General features: G+C 40.0%; 14 protein-coding genes and 1 non-coding gene across 15 annotated transcripts; 7 read left to right on the top strand and 8 right to left on the bottom strand.

The window, feature by feature from the left end:
* Nucleotides 1-179: 179 nt before the first annotated feature.
* On the top strand, nt 180-3,032 carry SXM1 (Sxm1p; the record flags this gene model as incomplete). Its single annotated transcript, XM_018133186.1, has 1 exon — nt 180-3,032. One exon carries the CDS (start codon nt 180-182, stop codon nt 3,030-3,032), a length of 2,853 nt encoding a protein of 950 aa, XP_017988688.1.
* A 186-nt stretch (nt 3,033-3,218) lies between these two features.
* NCB2 (negative cofactor 2 transcription regulator complex subunit NCB2) lies at nt 3,219-3,746 on the bottom strand (the record flags this gene model as incomplete). The annotated part of the gene is made up of 2 exons (XM_018133187.1): nt 3,219-3,640; nt 3,713-3,746. 2 exons carry the CDS (start codon nt 3,744-3,746, stop codon nt 3,219-3,221), a joined length of 456 nt encoding a protein of 151 aa, XP_017988687.1.
* Nucleotides 3,747-4,245: 499 nt separating this feature from the next.
* On the top strand, nt 4,246-6,108 carry UTP5 (Utp5p; the record flags this gene model as incomplete). Its single annotated transcript, XM_018133188.1, has 1 exon — nt 4,246-6,108. One exon carries the CDS (start codon nt 4,246-4,248, stop codon nt 6,106-6,108), a length of 1,863 nt encoding a protein of 620 aa, XP_017988686.1.
* Nucleotides 6,109-6,437: 329 nt separating this feature from the next.
* URH1 (trifunctional uridine nucleosidase/nicotinamide riboside hydrolase/nicotinic acid riboside hydrolase) lies at nt 6,438-7,490 on the top strand (the record flags this gene model as incomplete). The annotated part of the gene is made up of 1 exon (XM_018133189.1): nt 6,438-7,490. One exon carries the CDS (start codon nt 6,438-6,440, stop codon nt 7,488-7,490), a length of 1,053 nt encoding a protein of 350 aa, XP_017988685.1.
* A 12-nt stretch (nt 7,491-7,502) lies between these two features.
* On the bottom strand, nt 7,503-8,969 carry DIT2 (putative cytochrome P450; the record flags this gene model as incomplete). The annotated part of the gene is made up of 1 exon (XM_018133190.1): nt 7,503-8,969. The coding sequence occupies one exon, from the start codon at nt 8,967-8,969 to the stop codon at nt 7,503-7,505; it is 1,467 nt and encodes a 488-aa protein (XP_017988684.1).
* A 1,073-nt stretch (nt 8,970-10,042) lies between these two features.
* Nucleotides 10,043-11,641, top strand: DIT1 (Dit1p; the record flags this gene model as incomplete). The annotated part of the gene is made up of 1 exon (XM_018133191.1): nt 10,043-11,641. The coding sequence occupies one exon, from the start codon at nt 10,043-10,045 to the stop codon at nt 11,639-11,641; it is 1,599 nt and encodes a 532-aa protein (XP_017988683.1).
* A 382-nt stretch (nt 11,642-12,023) lies between these two features.
* On the bottom strand, nt 12,024-12,539 carry RPB7 (DNA-directed RNA polymerase II subunit RPB7; the record flags this gene model as incomplete). The annotated part of the gene is made up of 1 exon (XM_018133192.1): nt 12,024-12,539. The coding sequence occupies one exon, from the start codon at nt 12,537-12,539 to the stop codon at nt 12,024-12,026; it is 516 nt and encodes a 171-aa protein (XP_017988682.1).
* A 619-nt stretch (nt 12,540-13,158) lies between these two features.
* Nucleotides 13,159-13,638, top strand: MRPL23 (mitochondrial 54S ribosomal protein uL13m; the record flags this gene model as incomplete). Its single annotated transcript, XM_018133193.1, has 1 exon — nt 13,159-13,638. The coding sequence occupies one exon, from the start codon at nt 13,159-13,161 to the stop codon at nt 13,636-13,638; it is 480 nt and encodes a 159-aa protein (XP_017988681.1).
* A 271-nt stretch (nt 13,639-13,909) lies between these two features.
* Nucleotides 13,910-17,572, bottom strand: RPB2 (DNA-directed RNA polymerase II subunit RPB2; the record flags this gene model as incomplete). The annotated part of the gene is made up of 1 exon (XM_018133194.1): nt 13,910-17,572. The coding sequence occupies one exon, from the start codon at nt 17,570-17,572 to the stop codon at nt 13,910-13,912; it is 3,663 nt and encodes a 1,220-aa protein (XP_017988680.1).
* A 298-nt stretch (nt 17,573-17,870) lies between these two features.
* On the top strand, nt 17,871-18,575 carry MRP20 (mitochondrial 54S ribosomal protein uL23m; the record flags this gene model as incomplete). Its single annotated transcript, XM_018133195.1, has 1 exon — nt 17,871-18,575. The coding sequence occupies one exon, from the start codon at nt 17,871-17,873 to the stop codon at nt 18,573-18,575; it is 705 nt and encodes a 234-aa protein (XP_017988679.1).
* A 294-nt stretch (nt 18,576-18,869) lies between these two features.
* On the bottom strand, nt 18,870-19,574 carry AW171_hschr63651 (HFL174Wp; the record flags this gene model as incomplete). Its single annotated transcript, XM_018133196.1, has 2 exons — nt 18,870-19,473; nt 19,546-19,574. The coding sequence occupies 2 exons, from the start codon at nt 19,572-19,574 to the stop codon at nt 18,870-18,872; spliced, it is 633 nt and encodes a 210-aa protein (XP_017988678.1).
* A 656-nt stretch (nt 19,575-20,230) lies between these two features.
* On the bottom strand, nt 20,231-20,926 carry SPO13 (Spo13p; the record flags this gene model as incomplete). The annotated part of the gene is made up of 1 exon (XM_018133197.1): nt 20,231-20,926. The coding sequence occupies one exon, from the start codon at nt 20,924-20,926 to the stop codon at nt 20,231-20,233; it is 696 nt and encodes a 231-aa protein (XP_017988677.1).
* A 25-nt stretch (nt 20,927-20,951) lies between these two features.
* On the bottom strand, nt 20,952-21,668 carry TRS31 (TRAPP subunit TRS31; the record flags this gene model as incomplete). Its single annotated transcript, XM_018133198.1, has 1 exon — nt 20,952-21,668. One exon carries the CDS (start codon nt 21,666-21,668, stop codon nt 20,952-20,954), a length of 717 nt encoding a protein of 238 aa, XP_017988676.1.
* Nucleotides 21,669-21,844: 176 nt separating this feature from the next.
* ARD1 (peptide alpha-N-acetyltransferase complex A subunit ARD1) lies at nt 21,845-22,525 on the top strand (the record flags this gene model as incomplete). The annotated part of the gene is made up of 1 exon (XM_018133199.1): nt 21,845-22,525. One exon carries the CDS (start codon nt 21,845-21,847, stop codon nt 22,523-22,525), a length of 681 nt encoding a protein of 226 aa, XP_017988675.1.
* A 77-nt stretch (nt 22,526-22,602) lies between these two features.
* On the bottom strand, nt 22,603-22,720 carry AW171_hschr63647. The gene has a single exon (XR_001930115.1). It is a non-coding gene; the product is annotated as an HFLSNR13 (small nuclear RNA).
* Between the last annotated feature and the right edge of the window lie 57 nt (nt 22,721-22,777).

Here is a 22,777-nt window from a genome sequence, read left to right as displayed (position 1 = left end):
CGTGACAGACTTTAATTGATTTGTGGTGCACCGAGATTTTGTATACAAAAAAATTTTCCCGTAATGATGAGATTTATAGAGAGTATTGCTTTGGTTGAGATGAGCTAAAAGTATTTCAATTGAAGGGAATATTCCAGCTAGTTTTTTGTTAAGGTGGGATCAAGGTGAACCAACGAAAAATGCTTAGCGAACAAGCTATTTTGCAGGCTTTTGAACGGACGATGGCGTCCGATGCAGTTGTCATTAAAGAAGCGGAACAAGAATTATTTGCTATGCAAAGAGAGCCGGGTTTCACAACTTTCTTACTAAAGGTTGCCAAGAATGAACAAATTCCTATGAACATTCGTTTATGTTGTTCAATATATCTCAAAAATAAGATCCAGAGGTCATGGAATTCTAAAAAGGATGATCGTATTCCTGAGCAGGAAGAAGGGATTATTAAGGAACAATTGGTGGAAGCTTTAGTTCAGCATAGTGAAAGTACGCATATTAGGTCTCATCTTACGGAATGTATACGCGCGATTCTCTCCAACAATGAAAAGTGGGACTTGGCGGATGTAGTTCTTAATATGATGAGGTCACAGAAGTCAGAATACTTGTATCCTGCATTGTTACTTGTGTTTGAAGTGACCATCAAGCATCGTTATGTGATGTCTGAGAGCAGGCAATACATAGACAGTTTTATTGAGAAGGTATTTCCGGCTGTTGAGGAGGTGGCGTCTCAATTGGTGAATAACGACGACTATAGGTCGAATGAATTGTTGTATTTGATTTTGAAGTCCTTTAAGTATGCATGTTTGAACAACTTTCCGCAATACTTTAACAACGTTGAGAAGCTAAATTCTTGGATCCAGTTGCATTTATTTTTGTGTTCGAGACCGTTGACGAAGGAGAGCCTTGAGCTAGACCCAGGCGACAGATCCTTGGACAAGAGAGTCAAGGTTAATAAGTGGGCTTTTGGTAATTTGCACAAATTCGTGTACAAGTACACTAGAATTACTAAGTTTATTAGTAATGACTTTGTCCAATATGTGTTCCATAATATTGTGCCTACGATATTGAATGAGTACTTTAAGGTGATAGAACTATGGGGTGGTAACTCACTTTGGTTAAGTGACAGTTCGTTGTACTATTTAATTCAGTTCTTGGAGAAGTGTGTTAAAACTGAAGAGCTATGGCCTTTAATCCAACCGCACTTGGAAGTTATTATTAAGCATGTTATCTTCCCCTGTTTGTCTGCATCAGCGGAATCTGTTGAACTACTAGAAACTGATCCTGAAGAATTTACAAGACGTTACTTTGACATGAACAAAGAAGGTTCTACAGCAGACGTAGCGTCTAGTGAATTCGTTTTTGTAATTGGTCACTCTAGATTTTCCGAAGTGAACAAGATATTGCCCCTTATTCATGACGTATTTACTGAATTCGCTACAAAGGGCGACTTAGAGTCTGCATACAAAGAAGAAGGAGCTTTGAGATTATTCTCTAACTTGTCATCCTTTTTAGCAGAGGATGAGTCTCCTGTTCGCGATAAATTGGAGCCAATTTTTGAACATTTTATCACTCCTTTATTCAGTAATGACAAGTATCCATTTTTGGTAGCTAGGGCTTTGGAAACGGTTGCAATTTACCAACAAGAATTTCAAAATCTTGAAATTTTATCGAAGATTTATGAGATGACGTACTTAAATTTGATGAGAAGTGACATTCTTCCTGTACAAGTGGAAGCAGCGGATGCTTTAAAGACTTTGGTTATGTCTAATGTGTCCATGCATAAACACATCGCGCCTCAAGTTCCAGGTATCATGGAGAAGCTACTAAAGTTATCCAAGGAATTTGAAATTGATACTTTGTCAGAAATAATGGAAGCTCTTGTAGAAAGATTTGCTGACGAGTTAACGCCTTTTGCCAACGAATTGGCAGCTACGCTTGCGGAACAGTTCCTAAGGTTAGGTCAATCACTAGTAGAAAACACCAGTGGTCATTATTCAACACAAGATCAAGACCAAGAAACTCAGGCGAGTGCCATGCTACAAACGATGACCATGATGGTAATGTCTATGAATAAAGTTTGTTTGGTTGACAAGTTTGCTCCAGTTGTGAAATTTATTATTGTGAATGCACAGATATCATTTTTGACCGAAATGGTTGATCTAATAGATTCCTTGGCATTGTCAGCTAAGACAATGTACAATGCTTTCACTCCAGTTATTTGGGAATTGTTCCATGATGTTTTGGATTCCTTCCAAACATATGCATTAGAATACTTTGAAGCTTACCAAGTGTTTTTTGAAACCGTTGTGACAAATGGGTTCCCACAGGACCAGACTTTCGTCCAACCCTTCTTCCAGATAGTCAACCAAGTGTTGGATTCTGAAGACGATTTTGATATCGAAAGTGCATTCAACGTCATGGTTGCGTACGCCCTCGCAATGAAGGAAATTCCACTCTTTGATAAAGCATTCCAGGTAGCACAAAATCAAGAGTTGGAGCTTGATGACGCAGCAGTGGTTAGGTTGTTCTTGGCAGGTCTATACGCTAAGCCACTAGAAACCTTACAACTAGCTGAACAGCAAGGTATAACACTGGGACTAATGAAGAAATGGCTTGACTGCAAATTCTACAGCGTATACACGACCAAATTGCAAATGATGGCCTTAATGTCGTTGTTCAAACTTCCGCAGCTACCAAGCTGCGTCAGCGGCTTTGTAGGCCAACTAAGCACGCGGCTTGTGAAGCTAGCTGAATACCTACCTGAAGCAATCCGCAAGAGGGACTGCATAGCTAAGGGAGAGCTCGGTGTTGAATCTTCTGATGACGCTGGCGCCGGCGAATTCTTCGACGAGCTGGAGGACGATTTCAAAGAGAGTTGCTTGGACAACATCAACTGTTTCCATGAACTTGATAGTTTTTACACTGCTCTACAGCAGCATGATCAAGACAAGTATCATCTTCTTGTTAACTCATTGGATCCAGATACCCGCGAATCTTTTAGAGTGATAATGGAATTCATTGCGCAAACGCAAATGTAAACATTCTACCACTCGACCTCATAGACTTCTTTCCTTATAAATAGTCGCACGTTTAAAACTCTAAAAATCTGTTCGCCACCCAGTACAAACAGGGAGGTTATCTTTCTATCCCACCACATCAGCTATTCATTAAAATGTTAATTATACACACGTATATGCCAATCCAAATCGGCTTTCAGGGCACTTTCATTCATCCTCCGGCTTTATAATAGAAGGCTCGGCGGCTCCGGGCCCTGAAGTACTAGTTTGTTGGAAACGTGACCTAGACTGTCTAAACAATTCCTCTTGTTGTCGAAGCAACTCTTCAACCGAAAGTCCAGACTTCTTAAATTTCGCATCTCGCCTTTCCCTTACTTTTTGATTTTCCTTATGCTGCGCTAATATTTGCTCCAAGTAGGGTATAAACTCCTCAAACTCTAATTCTTGTAAAGCTTTAATTACATGATCAGGTGCAATTGTTTTTTTACCTTCACTTTCAGCCATTTCGGATGCCATTCCAGACAAAATCATGATGAATTCAATACCTGCATCAATGATAATCTCTCTTGCTTCTTTACTGAAAGTTAATTCAGAATCTAGTACTTCTGTAATTATTTTCTGAACAGTAGCTATGCCAGTATATATTAGTAAATCATCTCTTTAAACAAAACAAAAAAACAAAAAAATTGAGGGAAACATACCTTTGGGTAGTGTAATCTCTTCTGCCTCACCCATTGTGCTTGCGTTATTATACCTTAGGTTTACACTCGCCTTTTATCCTCATGTCAATAAATATTATTTTGGCATCCCATGCATGGCACCGTCAATCAGTATTTATATGTTTTCTTTCGTTCTAATAGCTATTCTTTCTTTTTGTTTTTTACATCTACAGCCGACAGCTTAACCCAAAACAAAGCCAAAAAGCGTTGTAACGTGGTATAAATCAGCTTTTAGAGTATTTAAGTTCAGTGGATACGTATATGATGTGGTTTTGGGTGCTGAATGGGGCTTATAGCCTGTTTTGGGTGTTTCACTTTCGTGTACCCTTGGTGGCGGCTGGTCAGGAGGCTCACGCGCCCTAAGATCTGGACACGTGAGTGGCACGTGATTTTATCATTTGCTCCGTTAATGGTGATTTCAAATTTTTCATGGGAATGCGATGAGAAGAGCAGTTGTATTTTCAGTGAAGAAGAGGTCAGTTGCACCTGGTTATGGTTGGAAACCTTAGAGCAGTATGTCAAGTGCAGTGGTAAGGTCTAGATATAGCGGTAGAGGCGATTTCATTGCGTTTGTAACTGTAGCGCTAGATAAGCAGCGTATTAGCGTGGAAAGAACAGATGGCGCGCACACAAGCAGCGGGAATGAACGGTACCTCTACCTTGAGGGTCCTGGAGTTGAATGTACATGCCTTGAATGGGTAGAAATTGGTGGGGCAGAGCTTGTGGCTGTGGGACAGAGCAATGGTGAAGTTCAACTTTACTCACCTGTTGCAAACCAGATGCTACACAAGCTGGTGACTGGGGACATATACGGGGTTACAGATTTCCAGTGTGATGGTATAGATGCGTGGTGTGTTACGCGGAAAAACGTAGTTTATCAGTTTGCCATGACGGATTTCAGCCTTGTGCGCGAACTGCGTTGGGACGATTGCGGGCAGTTAGAGCGAGTATGTGTAGTGGACAAGAATACACTGTTATTGGCTTCGCATTCGATCTTTCTGGTCAGTCTTTTGGATAAGTCAGTTATAAGACGTTACCCTGGTCATTTGTCGGCTGTTTCCTCACTAGTGATGTTAGGAAAGGAATATTTCCTCAGTGGGGCAGATAATGACCGTTTCTTGAACATATACAACTTGGAATCCGGTGCAACCAAGGCGGTGCTTGTTGCAGACTCCAACATTGTTGAGGTCTCGCATAGTGGGGACCATGTTGTTGCTGTAACAACAGAGGAAGGGAAAGTGGAAATATTTGCGGATCCTCTAATTAACTCGAACCATAAGAGACGCGGAAATCTCTCAAAACGGCCTACTAAAGTTGTCGAAATGGAGAGAGACGGTACTGGGAAACGTATTAACGTTATAAACTGTAAGTTGAGTAGAGATGTTCTCAGAATCACTTGGTTGGAAAAAGCTGTTATCCTATATCACAAGCATCTACAATGGGAAGCGCTTGATAGCACCCACAAAATTATGCAGGCTGCACCGACGGTAAAAACAGCGATTCACGGTACTGGCAAATCCTATAGCGATGTTGCGGCGGCTAAATCCTATGCTGAAGGAAACGCAACCGTTACGTCAGGTGATAACTTCAAGCATATACAGGACTTAATTAAGGACATGGAGCGTGCGGACATAGAAGATGATTCCTCTCTGGGAGAAACGTTGCAAGACAAACTCGCTGCCAGCGCCCACTCTTTGTCTTCTAAGTCTTCTAAAAAAGGTCTGTCAACCGGTACTCTTACCGTGGTGCTGGCGCAGGCCCTTCAATCGAACGATCACTCTCTTTTAGAGACTGTTCTAAACACTCGTGACGAAAAGGTCATCGAAGCCACCATCGTTAAGTTGAAGCCGGCTCTTGCTGTCACTCTGTTGGAGCGACTGGCTGAGCGTGTTGCCAGGCAATCCCATAGGCAGGGATTGCTCAATATTTGGTGTAAGTGGTGTTTGATTGTTCATGGAGGTTACTTGATTACAATCCCTAATCTGATTTCACAACTAGCATCTCTGCATTCTACATTAAAAAACCGTAGCGCTCTTCTGCCTAGACTCCAAACGCTTGAAGCCAGTCTCAATTGCTGTCTAAATGAGCTTGATGCAAAGAGAGCTCACTGCAATAGTGATCCTTCAGCATTTCCTGATGTTTATAATATTGAAGAGAATGAGGATGAGAGTGATGTAGAATACAATGAAGAACTTGACGACAACGGTCTAATAGACGATGGTGAGCTTGACTCTGAAGACGGGGAAGACGAGGAAGACGCCGAAGCCACCAATAATATAAAGGGGAATCATTCTAACCCGGAACTAAATAATCACAATGAGGATGTGATCAAATTAGCCTCCGATGAAGAAGGCTACAGTGATGTTGAGATGCAATGAATATATGTGCAGCATCTCAAAAATATTGCATTATAGACTTTATACTAATAGATATTTAAGATTTATTGCACTTAGAACTAACAGGAGCCAACAATGATCTGCATAAGGATTTTGTATTTGCTAAGTAGCTAACCGCCTCAGCACCGGAGAGCTTAGCGTGCCTTCAAGACTGGCAACTTAATTGGAGGTTTAACTGGTTTACCCCACTCCTTTTATAAATTATGTGGGGTTTTTTTATATATAAAGGCAGAATAATATTTCCTCCGGTGTTCTTTTCTACAAAATTATTAATAATGAATTTTAGGGGACATAATATTATAAACGATAATATGACAATCTCAATTAATCCTATACCAATATGGTTGGACTGTGATACTGGGCATGATGACGCTGTCGCAATTCTATTGGCAGCTTGTAGCCCATATTTCAATTTATTGGGGGTATCAGCGTCATATGGCAATGCTCCTATTGAATGCACGGTTGAAAACACACTGTCAATATTAACCGCAATTGGTAAATACAAGGATGTTAACGTTTATGAAGGAGCTGCTAGGCCATGGGTTCAAGCCCCGAAGTTTGCCCAAGATATTCATGGGTTGAGTGGATTAGATGGCTCGGCGCTTTTACCAGTACCTCAAATTAAGGCTTCAAGTGGTAACTATAAGACAGCTATTAAAGATGCTATATTAAAAAATAAAGGAAAAATAAGCATGGTAAGTATTGGGCCTCTAACTACCATTGCAACAGTATTGAAAGAATACCCATATTTAAAGGAGCATATTAAATATATATCGATTATGGGCGGCGGTTTTGAAGAAGGTAACAGAAATGCAAACGGCTCTGCAGAATTCAATTTTTGGCTTGATGCTGATGCAGCTAGGTATGTTCTAACAGACCCTGAAATCAATTATAAATGTATTTTGGCTACCCTTGATTTGACTCACAAGGCTATAGCAACGAAGGATATCCAAAAACAAATACTGGGAACTGGATCGTCAAAAGTAAGAAATTTGTATCATGAATTATTCTTATTTTTTGCTGCGACTTACAAGACTACCCAAGGGTTTGATTACGGGCCGCCAGTTCACGATCCATTGGCGTTAATTACACTACTTCACTTTTATGGTATGGCTTCAGAGGAAATTGATCTCAGATACTCTAGAATGGATGTTGAAGTTATTACTGAAACTAATGATGATGAAGGTAAAGTTTATTGTATTGAGCAGCATGAAATAACATCTGGCAAAGGTGTAATTGCAGTATCAGACATGAACTTCGAATTCTTCTGGGAGCAACTCCTCTTAGCACTAACTGCCGCTGAGGAAACATCTACGATAGAGGTCCAACAAAATGATTATAAACTAAAAACCGAAGTTATTTAACAATGTAGTCACTTAAGATGCCTGCTTATATTCGTTGAAAACTAATCTCAAACTAAATGGACAAAGTGGTCCCGCAGGTGTGACTTTGTCTCGCCAAGATGGACTTAGCTTCCATTCTAATTCACGTAACATATGTGCCATCGTGATTCTCATTTCTACTAGGCCTAACCTTTCCCCCAAGCAAGCTCTTCTACCGCCGTGGAATGCTCCCATTGCACTGCTATTCTTGGCACGTCTCCATGCTTCATGTATCTGTTCGTTCGTCTTACCCCATCTTTCAGGCTTAAACTCAGCTGCATCTGCACCCCACACCTTTTCTGAAGTTCCAGTTCCATAGACCTGATATCCTACATAAACGTTCTTTGGAAGGACGATGTCAGTTCCTAGGACGCATTTCTTCGAAGTCAGTCTGTTAACAATCTGACTTAGAGGAGGCATAATTCTAACAGTCTCAAATAAAAACTGATTAAATTCTGCGCAATCATGTAGCTGTTCATCTGTCAATTCCAATGCCCTCTCTCTCAATTGATTTTGCCATTCAGGGTATTTTGCTAACAAATACAAACATGAAGTTATTAATAATTGTGGGTTTTCATGACCTGCTATTAACAAAATCATTATGTTATCCTTTAGCTGTTTTTCTGTAATCTCACCAAGTTCGTGAGCTTTTATCAAGTGTGACGCAGCGTAAGATGTCTGTTCGTAATTATAGTTCTCAACCATATTCTTACGCACTTCAGCTAAGACATTATCTCTGAATTCAGCGACTAACTTTCTTGCCCTGCGGCGTGATGGTATTGGCAAACTGTCTAGAAATGGGAAATTCAAGTAAAATGGAGCAAAAATGTGCTTCTTAACTTCTTTTAACTGAGCTTGTAATTCTGATTGTTCTCCAATTTTTAGGGTTCCAATATCAAAACCCAAAGTAACCTCGGCGATATTAGCAAGAACTAAACGCTGGAGTATATTTGGCATTAGAATATCAGGTCCTTGATCTGACATCTCTTCCTTTAATATAGAGATGAATTTGTCTGCATTCTCACTCATTGGTTGTGTATTGAATGTCTGAAGTCCTTTGTTCATTATATTTCTGAAAGTCCTCCAAGTTGCACCATGAGCACTAATAACATTTTCACCTGTATATTGTGCAAGAATAGAGTATGGAATCTTTTTTTGATTCCCACTCTTGGCAAACGTATCTTCGTCCCGGAATATCTGCGATAAAAGCTCAGGCTTGCTAATCAAAATATTCCACCTTGAACCGAAATATATTTTAACCGCACCATGCTTCTCCATTTGTTCCCTAATATAATGGTCATAGAACTCTTTTTGGTCCATATCAAAAAGGGTTGTCAATAGAGTCGCATAGAATGGAATTGTGGGTATATTTCTGGGAAAATTCCATGGAGGAAATACCACTTTCTTGACAAAGTGTAAAAGCCCGATTACGAGCACTGCCACCGTAATCATAAACGACATGTTCAGTCAGTATTTGAATTAAAACTATTCCTTTCTCTTTTCCTACTAGCACTAATTATTATGTCTGAAAATTAAATATTTATTATCAACGATGTCAATGCTTTCGATAATATATAGGGGAGTTTTTCTTTTATAGTCTGAACTTAATATGACTAACAACTATGCGATTCGAAACGGCTGCTTTAGAAGCGTCCTAAGCAACAGTTGCGCAGCTTTGACTACCGGTTGTGACTACGTTCTATTGTTTAATTCCACATGACGAAACTCTCGAAAATTATCATCTGTATTTGACCACAGATCGCACTAACTGCGCTAACATATTGCGGCATGTCTTTAATCATTCAAACATTGCTATTGCAATCTATGATGCCCTCGAAAGAATGGTCTGATTCTACTTGCTATGTTAATAGTAGCAAAAATTTGAAGTCTTCCGACCAACTACGGCTAACGAAACGTGTGAATTTGCTAAATAACTTAGCAGCAAGGCTACAAATCGAACTCGAGCTGAAAATATATCGAGCGATATAGGATTTATGGGGGTGAGGGGGCTGTTAGCAATCAGAGTTTGCTATCAGCATATCTAATGCCTCGCCTTTAACGCTCATTATCCTTTGTAAATGTAACGTGATTTGCTTTTTCTACAGCGTTTTCTAAGGCGTCAGGGAATTTCATCGCAGAAAAAGATTTGCGTGAAGGTAAGCCAAAAAAATGCTGTTAACCGAAGAATGTAGCCAAGGAAATTCTTATAAGCGAATTTTGCAATCCAGCTAGACCTCATGACTGCCTTATGCCACGGAAGAGGTCAGTGGGCAAGTAGTTTTTTTTTTCTATGCAATAACTATGCAAGTCTTAACAATGGTGCCGAGATACATAGGCATCCTCCATTATTTAATTAATTTTGGCGGGGAAAAAGCCCTTTATGTAGGACCTTTCGAATAACACGGGAGCCATATATAATAGACGAAACAATTTACAGAATAGAATTCACGTCGAAATGAGCACTACAATAAAATACATATCATTTCGGTACCCTAATATTTATTGATATTCACCATTTTAGGAGAAATTAAAAAATGCATAACCAGCAACTCAAAGCATTGGAGGGCGACGCCGTGACTGACTCTTTGCCAGTTGTGATTGGAAACAATGGTCATAAAGACGTTAACATTCCACATGGTTCAGATGACATGTCGACGTATAGCAAATTTTTGACTATATATTCCAGATGCCCTGAGACGTATATGCTTTATAATGCAGAAGTTAAGCAAAACACCAATTTTGATACCAAATGGGATGAGTTTGCGGCTGTGTTAAAGAATACTAAAGGAGTTAAAAATTCCAATTGTATTGTTGAGTATATGATTCCTTCTTCTGAAGCTGAGAAATTTATCGGCATCAGCGGTGTTGCTATCAAGGTTTCGGAATACGTAAAGGACGGCGAAGAGCAGGTACGTGGTGCAGTTACCACTGTTGAAAACGAGAATGAGTTCAATGATTGGTTTATTTGGCATATCTTAGATCAAGCAAGATTGGACAACAGTGCTTTGCCAAAGAGAAATATAGCTGTTACGGAAGGCAAGGACTATGCCAAGATGGTGACGGACTTCTTTGCGTCCGAATTGAAAAATGCAATCAAGGAAGATGAGTGGGGCTTGGGAGGCTATGAATATTTCATGAATAGAGTCAAGTACTACACTGATAGGAATGCCAGAATCGAGGCAGTTTTGCCTGCCTTCCCTTGTAAGTCATCTAACATGCAGAAGGTCAATGGTAAGTTGCCAGACAAGGGTGAAGAGTTCGCTTTGAGAACATTGTTAAAATTTGCAGAAGATGTGTGTGCCTTTTACCCTCCTGGTATGAAGGTCTGGATTGTCAGTGACGGCCATGTTTTCAGCGACTGTATCGGTGTTGACGACGATGAAGTTGACAATTTCACTGCTAATTTACACAAGCTTTATAAGGGTATTGCTAAGAAGGATAATAATATGATTGGGTTCTACGGTTTGAAGGATGTTTTCTTTAATGGTGCAGCAGCTGGAAAATTTGACACCAACTGGGTCTCAGATGTTGAAGTGGACCATTACTGTGGTACCAAAATCTGCCCAGACTCTGAGTTATGCAGGAAGATCCTAATAAAGGGCTGCGATACCGATGATGGAAGGTTAAGAAAGCAAATTGAAATCCCAGACCACCCAAGATTGCACTTGTATCGCGGGTTCTCCAGATTTATGGCAGAAGACTTGTGCTTGTTACCATTCTTCCAAAATGTATCGCGTAAATACTTCAAAAAGGCCGTCTGTAAGGTTGCTTTCAACATGATTAAGCGTAACGATGCTTACTCCAACTTGGTTGAATTGGTATTTCCACATCATTTGAGATTGTCCATTCACGCTCACACCAATGCCGGTCCTAAATTTGGTGTCAAGGTTGTTTCTCCAAAGATCTGTAAAACTGTAAAATCCTTGGACTCAGACGATGTACCAACTTTTGATGACTTATTGCACATTCCTACGCCATGGCACAACTGTGTTGTTCGTATTGGAGATGACTATTACTTAGCGAAGAACAAAGTCGTTACTGACGCCTTGGAAAGTGGAAGATATAAAGGTGAGTGGAAAGAAGGTGATATCTCTCGTGGAGAGGGTGGCCACTGGGTTATTAATAGGGTTTAATTTCCACACCAGGATTCATTTTTCCAAAACATATGTGAGTATGATAATATTAATATAACCAATACATCAAACGCAAATGGTATAACCAATTAGAGACATTAAATGCTGGCAGTTAACGCTCGTTTGATGTAGCCGGTAACTTATATGGATTTCCTAAATAATAGCTGAAATCACATATTAGAATTTGTTCGTTATATATTGGTGGCTAGTATAATCACAAAATCAGGGAATCGACCTTAGTTACATAATATGTGTAAGACCTTTCTACCCTCAAATTATATAGGTCAGATGCAGTTTTCAAAAATAGCGAGTAGGGGACCTACCACCACAACATGTCTATCTTCCCATTTCTTTTCACGACGTAAAATATACAGAAAGGATTTTAAATGACACCCAAATAGTCCTCTTTTATACTGCCAATGGCGTAAATGGAATTAACCTCACTTCTAGCTCCCACAATCTTTAAACGCACTCTAGAACCCTTTGTGATAATCTGTTCAGATGACTGGTAAGACGGAGGATTCGATCCACTGTTAAACGTCAAATCTTCAGGCATTAAAAATGGTGATACAAATACACTCAACGGACCTACATCGACTTCAAATCCCAGATTCGTACAGCTCGATACAATGCCGTCTACCACCTCTCCTTTGAATGGTTTCCATACTACTGCTCTATATTTCACTATGAATTCTGCTGATCCATCTGTTGGCAGGATCCTACCCCGCTCAATTTCAATATTTTCGCAGTCCAATACACATAGAATGTACCCAAATTTACCCGTACATGTACCTTCAACTTCCTGTAGCAGTTTTGTTTTCAGGTATTCTCTCATTCTAGGTCCAAAATAGGACGGGTGAAGTGTAATGTTTAGAGAAAGGTCTTTAAAGAAAAACATCTCTTGAAGATAAACAGAATGAATGTGAATTGGATGATGTCTTAAATATAAAACTTAGAACACACTCGATCAATGCACGCTTTTGCTGCAGCAAAGATATTATCAATGTGTTGAGCTATGTTGTGTGACTAGAGGTCAGCAGATTTAAAATTTCAATTTTTCATGTTCGAAAAACTTATTACATAATCATGGATGCTTCGACTACATTTAGCATTCGATGGCAGAAATATCCAGGAATTAGGAGACTGAAGGGTCTTCTAAGAGATAATATTGGGAAATCTATCTGTTCTAATATTTACGACTTTGTCTGGACTTCCTAGCTTTCAATATAAGCCATTAAGTCTTTTAAGAAAAGCAGTGCGGATCGCCAAATACAACAGTCGAGCACCCATCGAAGTGCATGTAAATGTTGTCTGACTATCAATAACGCTCTATTAGCATACGAATACGGAGCCTTCTATACTTTCATTTGTGTGTATCTATGTTCTTCACAATAGTATTTTGGTTTCGCCAAAATGAAAAAATTTGATGTTCTACTTAACTTAACTAGCCGTATCTAGAAAGCATAAAGACTCTCCTATATATTTTTGGTAAAAGGCTTTTAAGTGTAATATAGTGTATGTCGCAGAAAATAGGGCATACAGGATTGGCTTTTGCCAGGTTATGGCATCATGTGGATGTGGCTAGGGATCAGAGAACGCTCGGTAGATTAGCCTCAAGTATCGCCGTTACTTTGATGGGCAAAAATAAACCTATCTATGACCCAGCAATCGACTGTGGGGACTATGTAGTGGTTACAAATGCTCAGAATATTAATGTTAGTGGTAAAAAGTGGCAGCAAAAGACTTACTGGTCTCATAGTGGAAAGCCGGGCAATTTGAAATTGAAAAATATGGAAACTTTAGCGTCTGAAAAAGGACATGGTATGACTTTGATCAAGGCTGTCAGTGGTATGTTGCCTAAGAATAGGTTACGTAAAGTGAGACTAGCTAGGTTAAGGGTCTACGATGGCAGTGAGCATCCATATAAAGATAATATTACTGCCTTTGCTGATGATCAACCGCAACTAAAGAGCGATGGGACTGGCGCAGAGAAATGATTTCTGATTGCTAAACGCTTTCTTTCGACTATAGGTTTGTAACCGGAGTCTAATATGTAAATACTAATTTATCATTCTTCTATTTAAAAACTTTTATACGTGATAATATTGCGATAGGACAAGTAATAACAGTACTCGTAAGTTGCTTTTGCTTCTCTATATTACAGAACTTTTTACATTATTAACATAGGCTACTTTTGGTTTTTTATATTTTCTCGTTTTCTGACACTATTGCGAACCATAATAATATGTTAAGTGTTTTTTTAATAGTTTAAAAATCTCTGGAGCGGTCCGTGTATAAACGGGGAGCAATGTTCATTGCCATTAGTTCTTGGAACAGTAACTTCGCTGCGTATGGGATATGCACCTGGAAAATATCGATTTTATTTTTACAGCCACGACATTCAAATTGATTATGCTTCAACTTGGCAACAACAGTCATTAAACCACAGATACCACATATATGTACTCTGAAGGCATCCGAGGCTTCCATCAGTCTTTCTTTCAAAAATGCAGCCGCACCATGAGCAATCATACAGTCACGCTCCATTTCTCCGAATCTGAGACCACCATCTCTAGACCTACCTTCCACTGGTTGTCTTGTCAACACTTGCATTGGACCACGCGCTCTTGCGTGAATCTTGTCGTCGACCATATGTCTTAGTCTCTGGTAATATGTAGGACCAAGGAAAATTTGTGCCATCATCTTCTTCCCTGTATGACCATTGTACATGACTTCGAACCCACGAGATTGATAACCATGTTCACGAAGTAACCTTGAAATACCATCCACAGTGATATCCGTGAAAGGTGAAGCATCACCTTCATTACCTGACAACGCAGCCACTTTACTTAACAAACATTCAATTAAATGGGCGACTGTCATACGAGATGGAATGGCGTGAGGATTGATAATCAGGTCTGGAACAATACCCTCGGCGGTAAACGGCATATCTTCTCTGAGGTAAGTGATACCAATAGTACCCTTCTGACCGTGACGAGAAGCAAATTTGTCACCTATCTGAGGAACCTTAGTTGTTCTGACTCTGACTTTAACAAACTTCAACCCTTCTTGATTTGTAGTGATCAGAACCTGATCCACGATACCGTTTTCCGTGGATCTTAATGGTGTGGAAGCATCACGCTTCGAGTGGAATGCAGTCCTTTGGCCTAGTTCTTCGGCATCGGGAGGAATTGGAGTAGTTTTACCGATAATGACATCGTCTCCCGAAACTCTAACACCAGGAGCAATTAAACCGTCATCATCAAGTTTATCATAAGTGCCGTGCTTCATCCTCAAGGTATTTGTACGATGAGGTTTTTCAAAGGATTCGGTAATCGACATACCTATTCTTTTCTCCTGGTCCATATATGAACGGAAAAACAGGGATCTGAATAAACCTCTATCAATCGATGATTGGTTCATAATCATAGAATCTTCTTGGTTATAACCCGAGTAACAGGCAATGGCAACAATGGCATTTTGGCCAGCAGGCAGTTCTCGAAATTTCAAGTATTCCATTGCACGAGTTGTACCTAAAGGTTTCTGTGGATAGTATAGAATATTAGCCATTGTGTCCATACGTACATTGTAGTTGGTTAAAAATACACCCATGGCTTGTTTACCCATCGCAGACTGATAAGTATTACGTGGAGACTGGTTGTGGTCTGGGAATGGAATAATTGAAGCTGCAACACCTAAAATCATAGATGGATGAATTTCACAATGAGTGAATGTGTTAGAGTGGTGAATCGCCTTGATACGCCTTGCAGGGTCTAATCCATCATTGGGGTCTAGATTAGGTGAGACAGTTGGGTCTAAATCTTCTTGCTGCATTGCAATCAAAATCGTCTCCTCTTCTTCAGCATCAATGTACTCCACTATACCTTCATTTAGTAACGAACTCCAGGTATAATTGATATCTTCTTCCTCAAACCCACCTTCGATATCTTGATATTCCGTTAACATCAGTTTTCTGATGTGGCCCTTACGAACCTTTAGTTCCTTATGACCATCATCGTGCAAGGCTTCATCAACAACAAAGAGTGGTCTATAGACTCTACCTGCATCTGTGAAAATTTTCAACTCCTTCTCACGTATATCCCTAACGATAGAAACTTCAGCAGTGATATCACCCTTTCTTCTCAATTTCCTTATAGTATCAACCAGTCTCGCTGGATTTCTGTGAATACCGTGCCAAACACCATTCACGAACACTCTAGTAGCATCTGGTGATTGATGAGGGACGTAATCTTCCAATGGCTCCATACCCCATTCGTTTAAAAACGTAATAATAGGAACAGGGTCTGTTCCAACAGAAATGCATGACATCAATGACAAATTCTTTACCAGACCACACGCCTGTCCTTCTGGTGTTTCTGCGGGGCATACTAAACCCCAGTGGGTATTGTGCAGTTGACGAGGTTTAGCTAATTTACCATCACGACCAATAGGAGTATTAGTTCTCCTTAAATGAGATAAGGTTGATGAATATGTGTAACGGTTTAAAACTTGGGAAACACCTGCTCTTGAAGACATTGCCTTCTTTTGTTCACCCCAGTTACCAGTAGCTAAGGCATACTTCAAACCAGCTGTAATTGTTGTAGCTTTAACTGCCAGTTTCAAGTTGAAATCCTTAGCTTCTTCCACAGATCTCTGCATGAACCTTAAAATGTCTCTAGTTAGTTTACGGAACAAAGTTTTGAAAAGTTGAGCTAACAATGGGCCAGCCAAATCCAACCTCTTTTTACCGAAATGGTCTCGATCATCCTGGTCCTTACGATCCAGAGCACAAAGCAGTAACCTGTTGATCATGTAACCAAGGAAGAAGGCCTTTCTGCTTTCAAACCCTTCTAGCTGAGTAATATGTGGTAGAAACTCTTTCTGCAGAATGTCTTTGGCATATTGAATTCTCTTTTCCTTCTTAATACCTAGTGCAGTACCACGACGTCCAATGAAATCCAATGCAGTTTCACGGTCTTGGATGACAAACCCTTCTTCAACACACGGTTTAAGCATTTCTAGCATCTGCCAATCGTTTTGGTCATAACAAATGTGTTCCAAGATCTCACCATCTGGAATGATTCCTAGCGCTCTGAAAATTATAACAACAGGAATATCCTGCTTAATATATGGAAGTGTGGCTTTGATAGTCCTCGACGTACTACCTTCACGTCCGTACAACTTCACCTGAAGTGTACTAATGAAACGTGAACCTTTCTCCAATGCTGATCTTATCTCCGCTACATGGGAAATAGGCGAGGGAGCTGACTTTTTAAAGACTTGAACAATATTACCTGCAGACCTTTCCTGTGCAATCAAAACCTTTTCTGACCCATTAATAATGAAATATCCACCCATATCAAAAGGACACTCTTTCAACCGATATAGGTCAGATTCAGAGAGATCGTCTAACAAACAGTATTTCGAACGCAACATAATAGGCACCCTACCTATAAAGATCTTCCCATCTTCGGCCTCCTCACTCTCCTCCTGGATGATCTCATATTTCAAATCGCGGCCGGGAACATCAACTGCCTCGTAAGTCCTCTTCTTAATCTCAACAAATAACCCAGATGCGTAAGTAAGGTTTCTGAGACGAGCTTCCTGTGGGTACATCGCATGAGAAACACCATCTGATTCGGTCATGGACGGTTTGGCCAAATAAATTTTGCCAAACGATATTTCATACTTCCTACTGATATTGTCAGATTCCGTAGTATGCTGCGCCAATTGCTCTAAAATCAATGTACTGTCCTCTAAGATTAAATCCTGTATCGTATAATTGATAAATTGGTTGAATGAATCTAACTGTTGCGATACCAAACCTTTCTCACGAAAGAACGCAGAGATGACAGTCCAAGAGTCCTCGGCTGCAATTGCTGCATCGTCGTCGTCATAAACATATGCGCTCTCTTCGTAATACTCAGACATCTTAGGAAAAACCCCACACGTTTAGTAATGCACAGAGTAGCAAGCCTTTTGAATTCCAAAGTAAGCCTTGAGTAGTCAAGTACTTTGCCACCCAAGAGAGCTTGTTTACGCTATATGTTTAAAAGCGTTTAATGGTGAGAAAAAATTTAACGTTACGAATCATTACGTACGATATTGAAGGTAGGGTAATATTTGTAAAATTTTATGAATCGACAAGTACTGAAGAGAAGATCACATTCTTACAGAATACACGAATCACTGACTGTGTAACAGCGAGGAGGTTACTGAGGTTGCCAGAATGCCAGGTTTAGATTTTATTTCTAGGTTTCCAGTTAGGGCACTTTCTACTGTTGCCGAAGGTGCTCAGAAGGCTATAATAGGAGGAAGAGTGAAATCTACTGTGCAGCAAAGGATTCTAGAGTCGACAGAGAAGGCATTCGAGGAAGGTAAACCTCACTTTAAAGTTGGTGGGACAAAGCATTATTTTCCGAAGGCGAGGATTATTTTGTTGAGACCCAATGCAAAGCATACGCCATACCAAGCAAAGTTTATTGTGCCAAAATCGTTCAATAAGTTAGATTTGAGAGACTATTTATATCACGTGTACGGGTTGCGTGCTCTGAACGTAACATCACAGCTGTTACACGGGAAATATGTGTACTCTGGTCCTAATACCTCCCGTTATCGTGAGCCTCAGATCAAGAAGATGACCATTGATATGGCAGAGCCATTTATTTGGCCAGAAGAGCCTGAAGATACATCTGCTTGGATGGTAGATTTTGAAAAGGAGTTGGGTAAATATAATAATGAGGCCCATGCTTTAGGTTCGGATGCGTTTAAACCAGGTACAGCCTTTGGCGGAGCTCTAGGGCCATACAAGGAGGTTGCGCAGCCGTTCATTCCAAAGATGATGAAGAGACGTGCACTAAATTCAAAACGTAAAATGGAGGAGAGTATTGAACGCCTAGAGAAACTTCAGAAAATTAATAATTACGTTTGTTAAGTTGTAAATAAGTCATGCGGCAGGAAGAGGTGTATGTAGTGGTGCCGACCTGTAAATATACATAGAAAGGTAGATGTATAATTAAAATAATGCATATGTTATTCTCAACATAGTCTATGAATATATATACATATTTAAGCTAAACCGGAAACCTAGAAAGGAGCTTCAACCTGCCCTTAAAGACTAATTACCCCTTAATCATACTCCTCGTAATAAACCATTGTTGTTATAATCATATTCCTGGAAAATAACCCCATCCCGGAGAGAAATATAAGCTAGAACAGCAATATTGTTTCATTTATTTTCTCTCGTAATTAACCCTTTCCCATCGCTTGGGGGCCGGAAAATGTCATCCAGCATGTCGTACCCTTCTGACGTCTGTATCTCATTAAAATAAGTCCTAAGCGACGCAAGAATCGTTTTTGCATCTTCCTTCTTCACCGCCACGATATAATGAAGAAGGATCTCATAGCTGTGATCGATCACAAAGGGAAGATCAAAAGAACTATTTAGATTTAGAACATAAGTGGTCCAATCTTCAAATAGGAATAATTTCTCTTCTGGAACTTCTTCTTTGACCTCTTTCGAAGCTTTAAATAGATGTGTGAAACCGTAGCTTAATAACCCTTTCCCGTTCTTTTTATTGGGCTTTTTGGGCTTTTCAAAGCCCCTCTCTTTTAGCACGGTCTGAAATCTGGTGCATAACTCACTTGCTAGGAGCGTCCAAATCGCTAGAGATATTATGTTACTGAAAGGAATCCAAATATACTTCCAAAAAGGTAATTTAAATAGCCCATGTAAACACCAGTACTTTAAAAGCAACGGATTTAACGCTGTTAATCGTAAATGCTGGATCTCAAGCGATATTTGTACTGGTACCAAAACCGATACTATAATACTAAAACTCCGAAGTTAGTAATTAATTCAAACTGAAAGGTAGCAACCGTTTTACGACTGCCTTAAGCCATACTTAAGTGGATTAGTTATGAGTGATAACATTTAAATACTGCCCTTTGGCGTGTCTTTTTCATATATGTTTCATACAGGGGTTGTTAAAGGAAGGAGATGAGGTTAGATATTAAATCGTTTGCTTATCTATTCGCGACGCTACATTACAATTAGATGACCTATTACAAAGTCTGACGGAAACCACATATAAAAACCGTTTTTAATAAACTGTAGAGCACATGGTTGCTGGAGCCATTTAACTACAATGTCCAGCAAGCTTAAAAGTATGTACGCCAGTGTTATTACGCGTAGGAACGGACTTTTAAGGGAAGGTATTTTGTTGACGGATTTACTTTAGTGCAATTAGGACTAAATAAAGTGCTTCTACAAAGAGAAGTACCTTCTTCGAAGATTTACACCTTATTATTTATTGTAGTGAGGTTTATATCTTTTAATGCTCGTATCCCTAATAAGTTTACATTTTGGTCACTAAAACTCATTTTCAATACAAAGATCTTCTAGTAAACAAAAGTACAATAATGCTAACTGAAGGTAGCTGAGGAATTCAAAGGAGGCTTTGCAACACGACCATGTAATCATGCACCAAGCGGAATTTTTAACCTAAGCATATGTAAATTTACGTAAATTACAAGCACCGGGAGACCAGATCCTTGTGTTCATCTTAATGATGTCCTCGGTCGCAGGGTCTACCTGCCACTGTTATAGCTTCTACTCAAACTGGAACCATGATAGGTAGCATGTTCTCCGCTAGAGTGATAAAAATGTGTTCCAACAGACGACTTAGATCTGCCGCCAGTGTTTGGACAAACTGGTATTATTTGCAACTTCGAGAATTCGGCGCATCCTAGTTGTTTCACGCGAGGATTCTCCATATATGGCTTGGTATGGTAGATTGGAGACAGCATGCACCGTGACTGTAAATATTGGTCTACAGTAGTAGGCGAATATTCCTGAGGTTGGTATAAGGGAGCTTCATTTTCGATATAATCGTTCTTGCACGGACTTGCGAGAGGCGTAGAAGTGGAGTTTGGAGGCTGATTAAAGTCTTCAAGTTGTATAGATTGTTCACTTATATCCATCATGTCTGTACTCAGCCGCCGTTGTGATTTCGGGGAGCCGCCGATGTCCCGAAAACTGACTGTTTGCGACAGTTCTTCCTCGACCAGTCGTATTGAAACGTTTTCGCTTTCGAAGACGAGACTAGTGGGCATTAGTCTTGGTTGGATGTCAATTGTTGCGACTCGTGCATTAGTGCTGTGCGAGGAACCCAATTTATCTTTATCATTCCTCCGCCTTCTCCTAACATTTGTCGATTTCTGCTTTAGAGGTCGCTTGCAACCCTCTTCAGAATCGGCATGCTTCCTTTTTCTAAAGGGAATCATAATAAACAGTGGGTCAGATGGAGTTTTAGAAACGTAGCGCCTCCCTCTCAAGCACTTGTTTATCAAATCTAATTAAATATACGGTTCTGCGATCAAAACGTCCTTCTGGATCGGTGTGGACAGTCACGTGACAAGGAAATCCTGCGTGATCCAGTAGGCCTTCTATGATGCCCCCAGTGAACGTTTCGCACTGCACGGACGTGCCAGAAATGAACTGGGTCCATAGGGGTTCATTATCAACAATCATATACTCGTTGTCGCGTTCTGAGCTCTTGACCAGGTCATCGCTTGGTTTTCCAAACAGATACTTCCATAGATTAGAATGGACATACTGCAGTATTTCTAGTATCTTTAATGGGCGTTTCTTCATAGACGTGATTGAGGAGGCCACGGAATCAGCATTTTCAGACTGTGTTACGCGAGAAGGGATTGAGTCTCTAAAATTTAGGAGCTCAATCAGTCTGAGACCGATCTTATAGCCTAGTGCGGCCAATTTAGCCTCAATCTCTGCTACAGTTTGGGAAGATTCACGCTGCTGTCCTACCATTTCGTAGAAAAGGAAAGCAAAGGCCGAGAATGATACTTGCTTGTTTTTGCTTGCTAACGTTTCATTATACAGTTTCGACTGTAGTGACTTGTCATCTGAAGTAGATCCCTGTTTACTGGATGCAGAGTGTTCATGAGAAGGATGTGGCTGCAACCCATTGACTACACTAGTGCTGGGACTAATAATTCGATCCATAGCAGTCGATATGTTGAGTGACCTATGTCCTGTATAAGGGGCTTGTTATTGAAGAGTTTTTTTACCATAATAAAAAAAATAGTTGTACCTCTATCGTTTGATGAATTCCAAGACCTACCTAGCGGAATAGACCTCCATTATCCTAGATACTACTAGCACTTACCACTAAGATTATAATGCCGATTACTATCAGACGTGTAACAAGTGAGGATATCATATGCATGCAAAATGCAAACTTAACTAATTTACCAGAGAATTACATGCTGAAGTACTACATGTACCATATTTTGTCTTGGCCAGAAGCATCGTTCGTTGCAACAACTACAGAAGACTTGGTCACTGATCAATCACTCTTGGAGTACGATAATATGACCGAAGATGCATTAGATAAAAGCGTAAAATTGGATCCAATGTACGTCGCTAATGGTGAAAAACTGGTCGGATATGTGCTGGCAAAGATGAACGACGACCCAGATGCCCAGAAAGAACCTCCAAATGGACACATTACCTCTTTAAGTGTCATGCGCAGCTACAGAATGATGGGTATTGCCGAAAAGTTGATGAGGCAGGCGCTTTTCGGTCTATGCGAGGTATACAAGGCCGAGTACGTTATGCTACATGTCAGGCAGTCAAATCGCGCTGCCCTTCATCTGTATCGTGATACACTTTCTTTTGAAGTCCTAAATGTCGAGAAGGGTTATTACCAAGACGGTGAAGATGCATATGCCATGAAGAAAGTACTTGTTCTCGACGACCTATTACCAGGTAAGTTCCAGAGATCAGAACTCGAGGATGACCTGGAATCAGATATATTAGGAACTATACTAGCTGAAGAGCTAGTGACTACTGTAGTATAGATAGAGCACATATTTACTGGAATTGAAATGGTTCTACGCCTGTTAACTACAAAGTTGTTATAAGATCTCATATGTCAGACAAAAAAAATAAAGGTAGCTTGGTTTTTTCCACATCAACAGTGCCCCGCCAAGGGCAAAGTCTCGAGCCAAATGCACTCAAAATCATCACAATGAGAAATAAGGAAAATACTTCCTTGTTTTGCTTAAAGTTGTCAGAGAACAAGCGAAAAGCCGAATTTTTTACTGCATTTA

Source organism: Eremothecium sinecaudum, chromosome VI, assembly GCF_001548555.1.
Source record: "Eremothecium sinecaudum strain ATCC 58844 chromosome VI, complete sequence".
NCBI classification, from domain to species: domain Eukaryota; kingdom Fungi; phylum Ascomycota; class Saccharomycetes; order Saccharomycetales; family Saccharomycetaceae; genus Eremothecium; species Eremothecium sinecaudum.
Note: the sequence above shows the minus strand (reverse complement) of the source record. Positions and strands in the feature narration are given on the sequence as shown.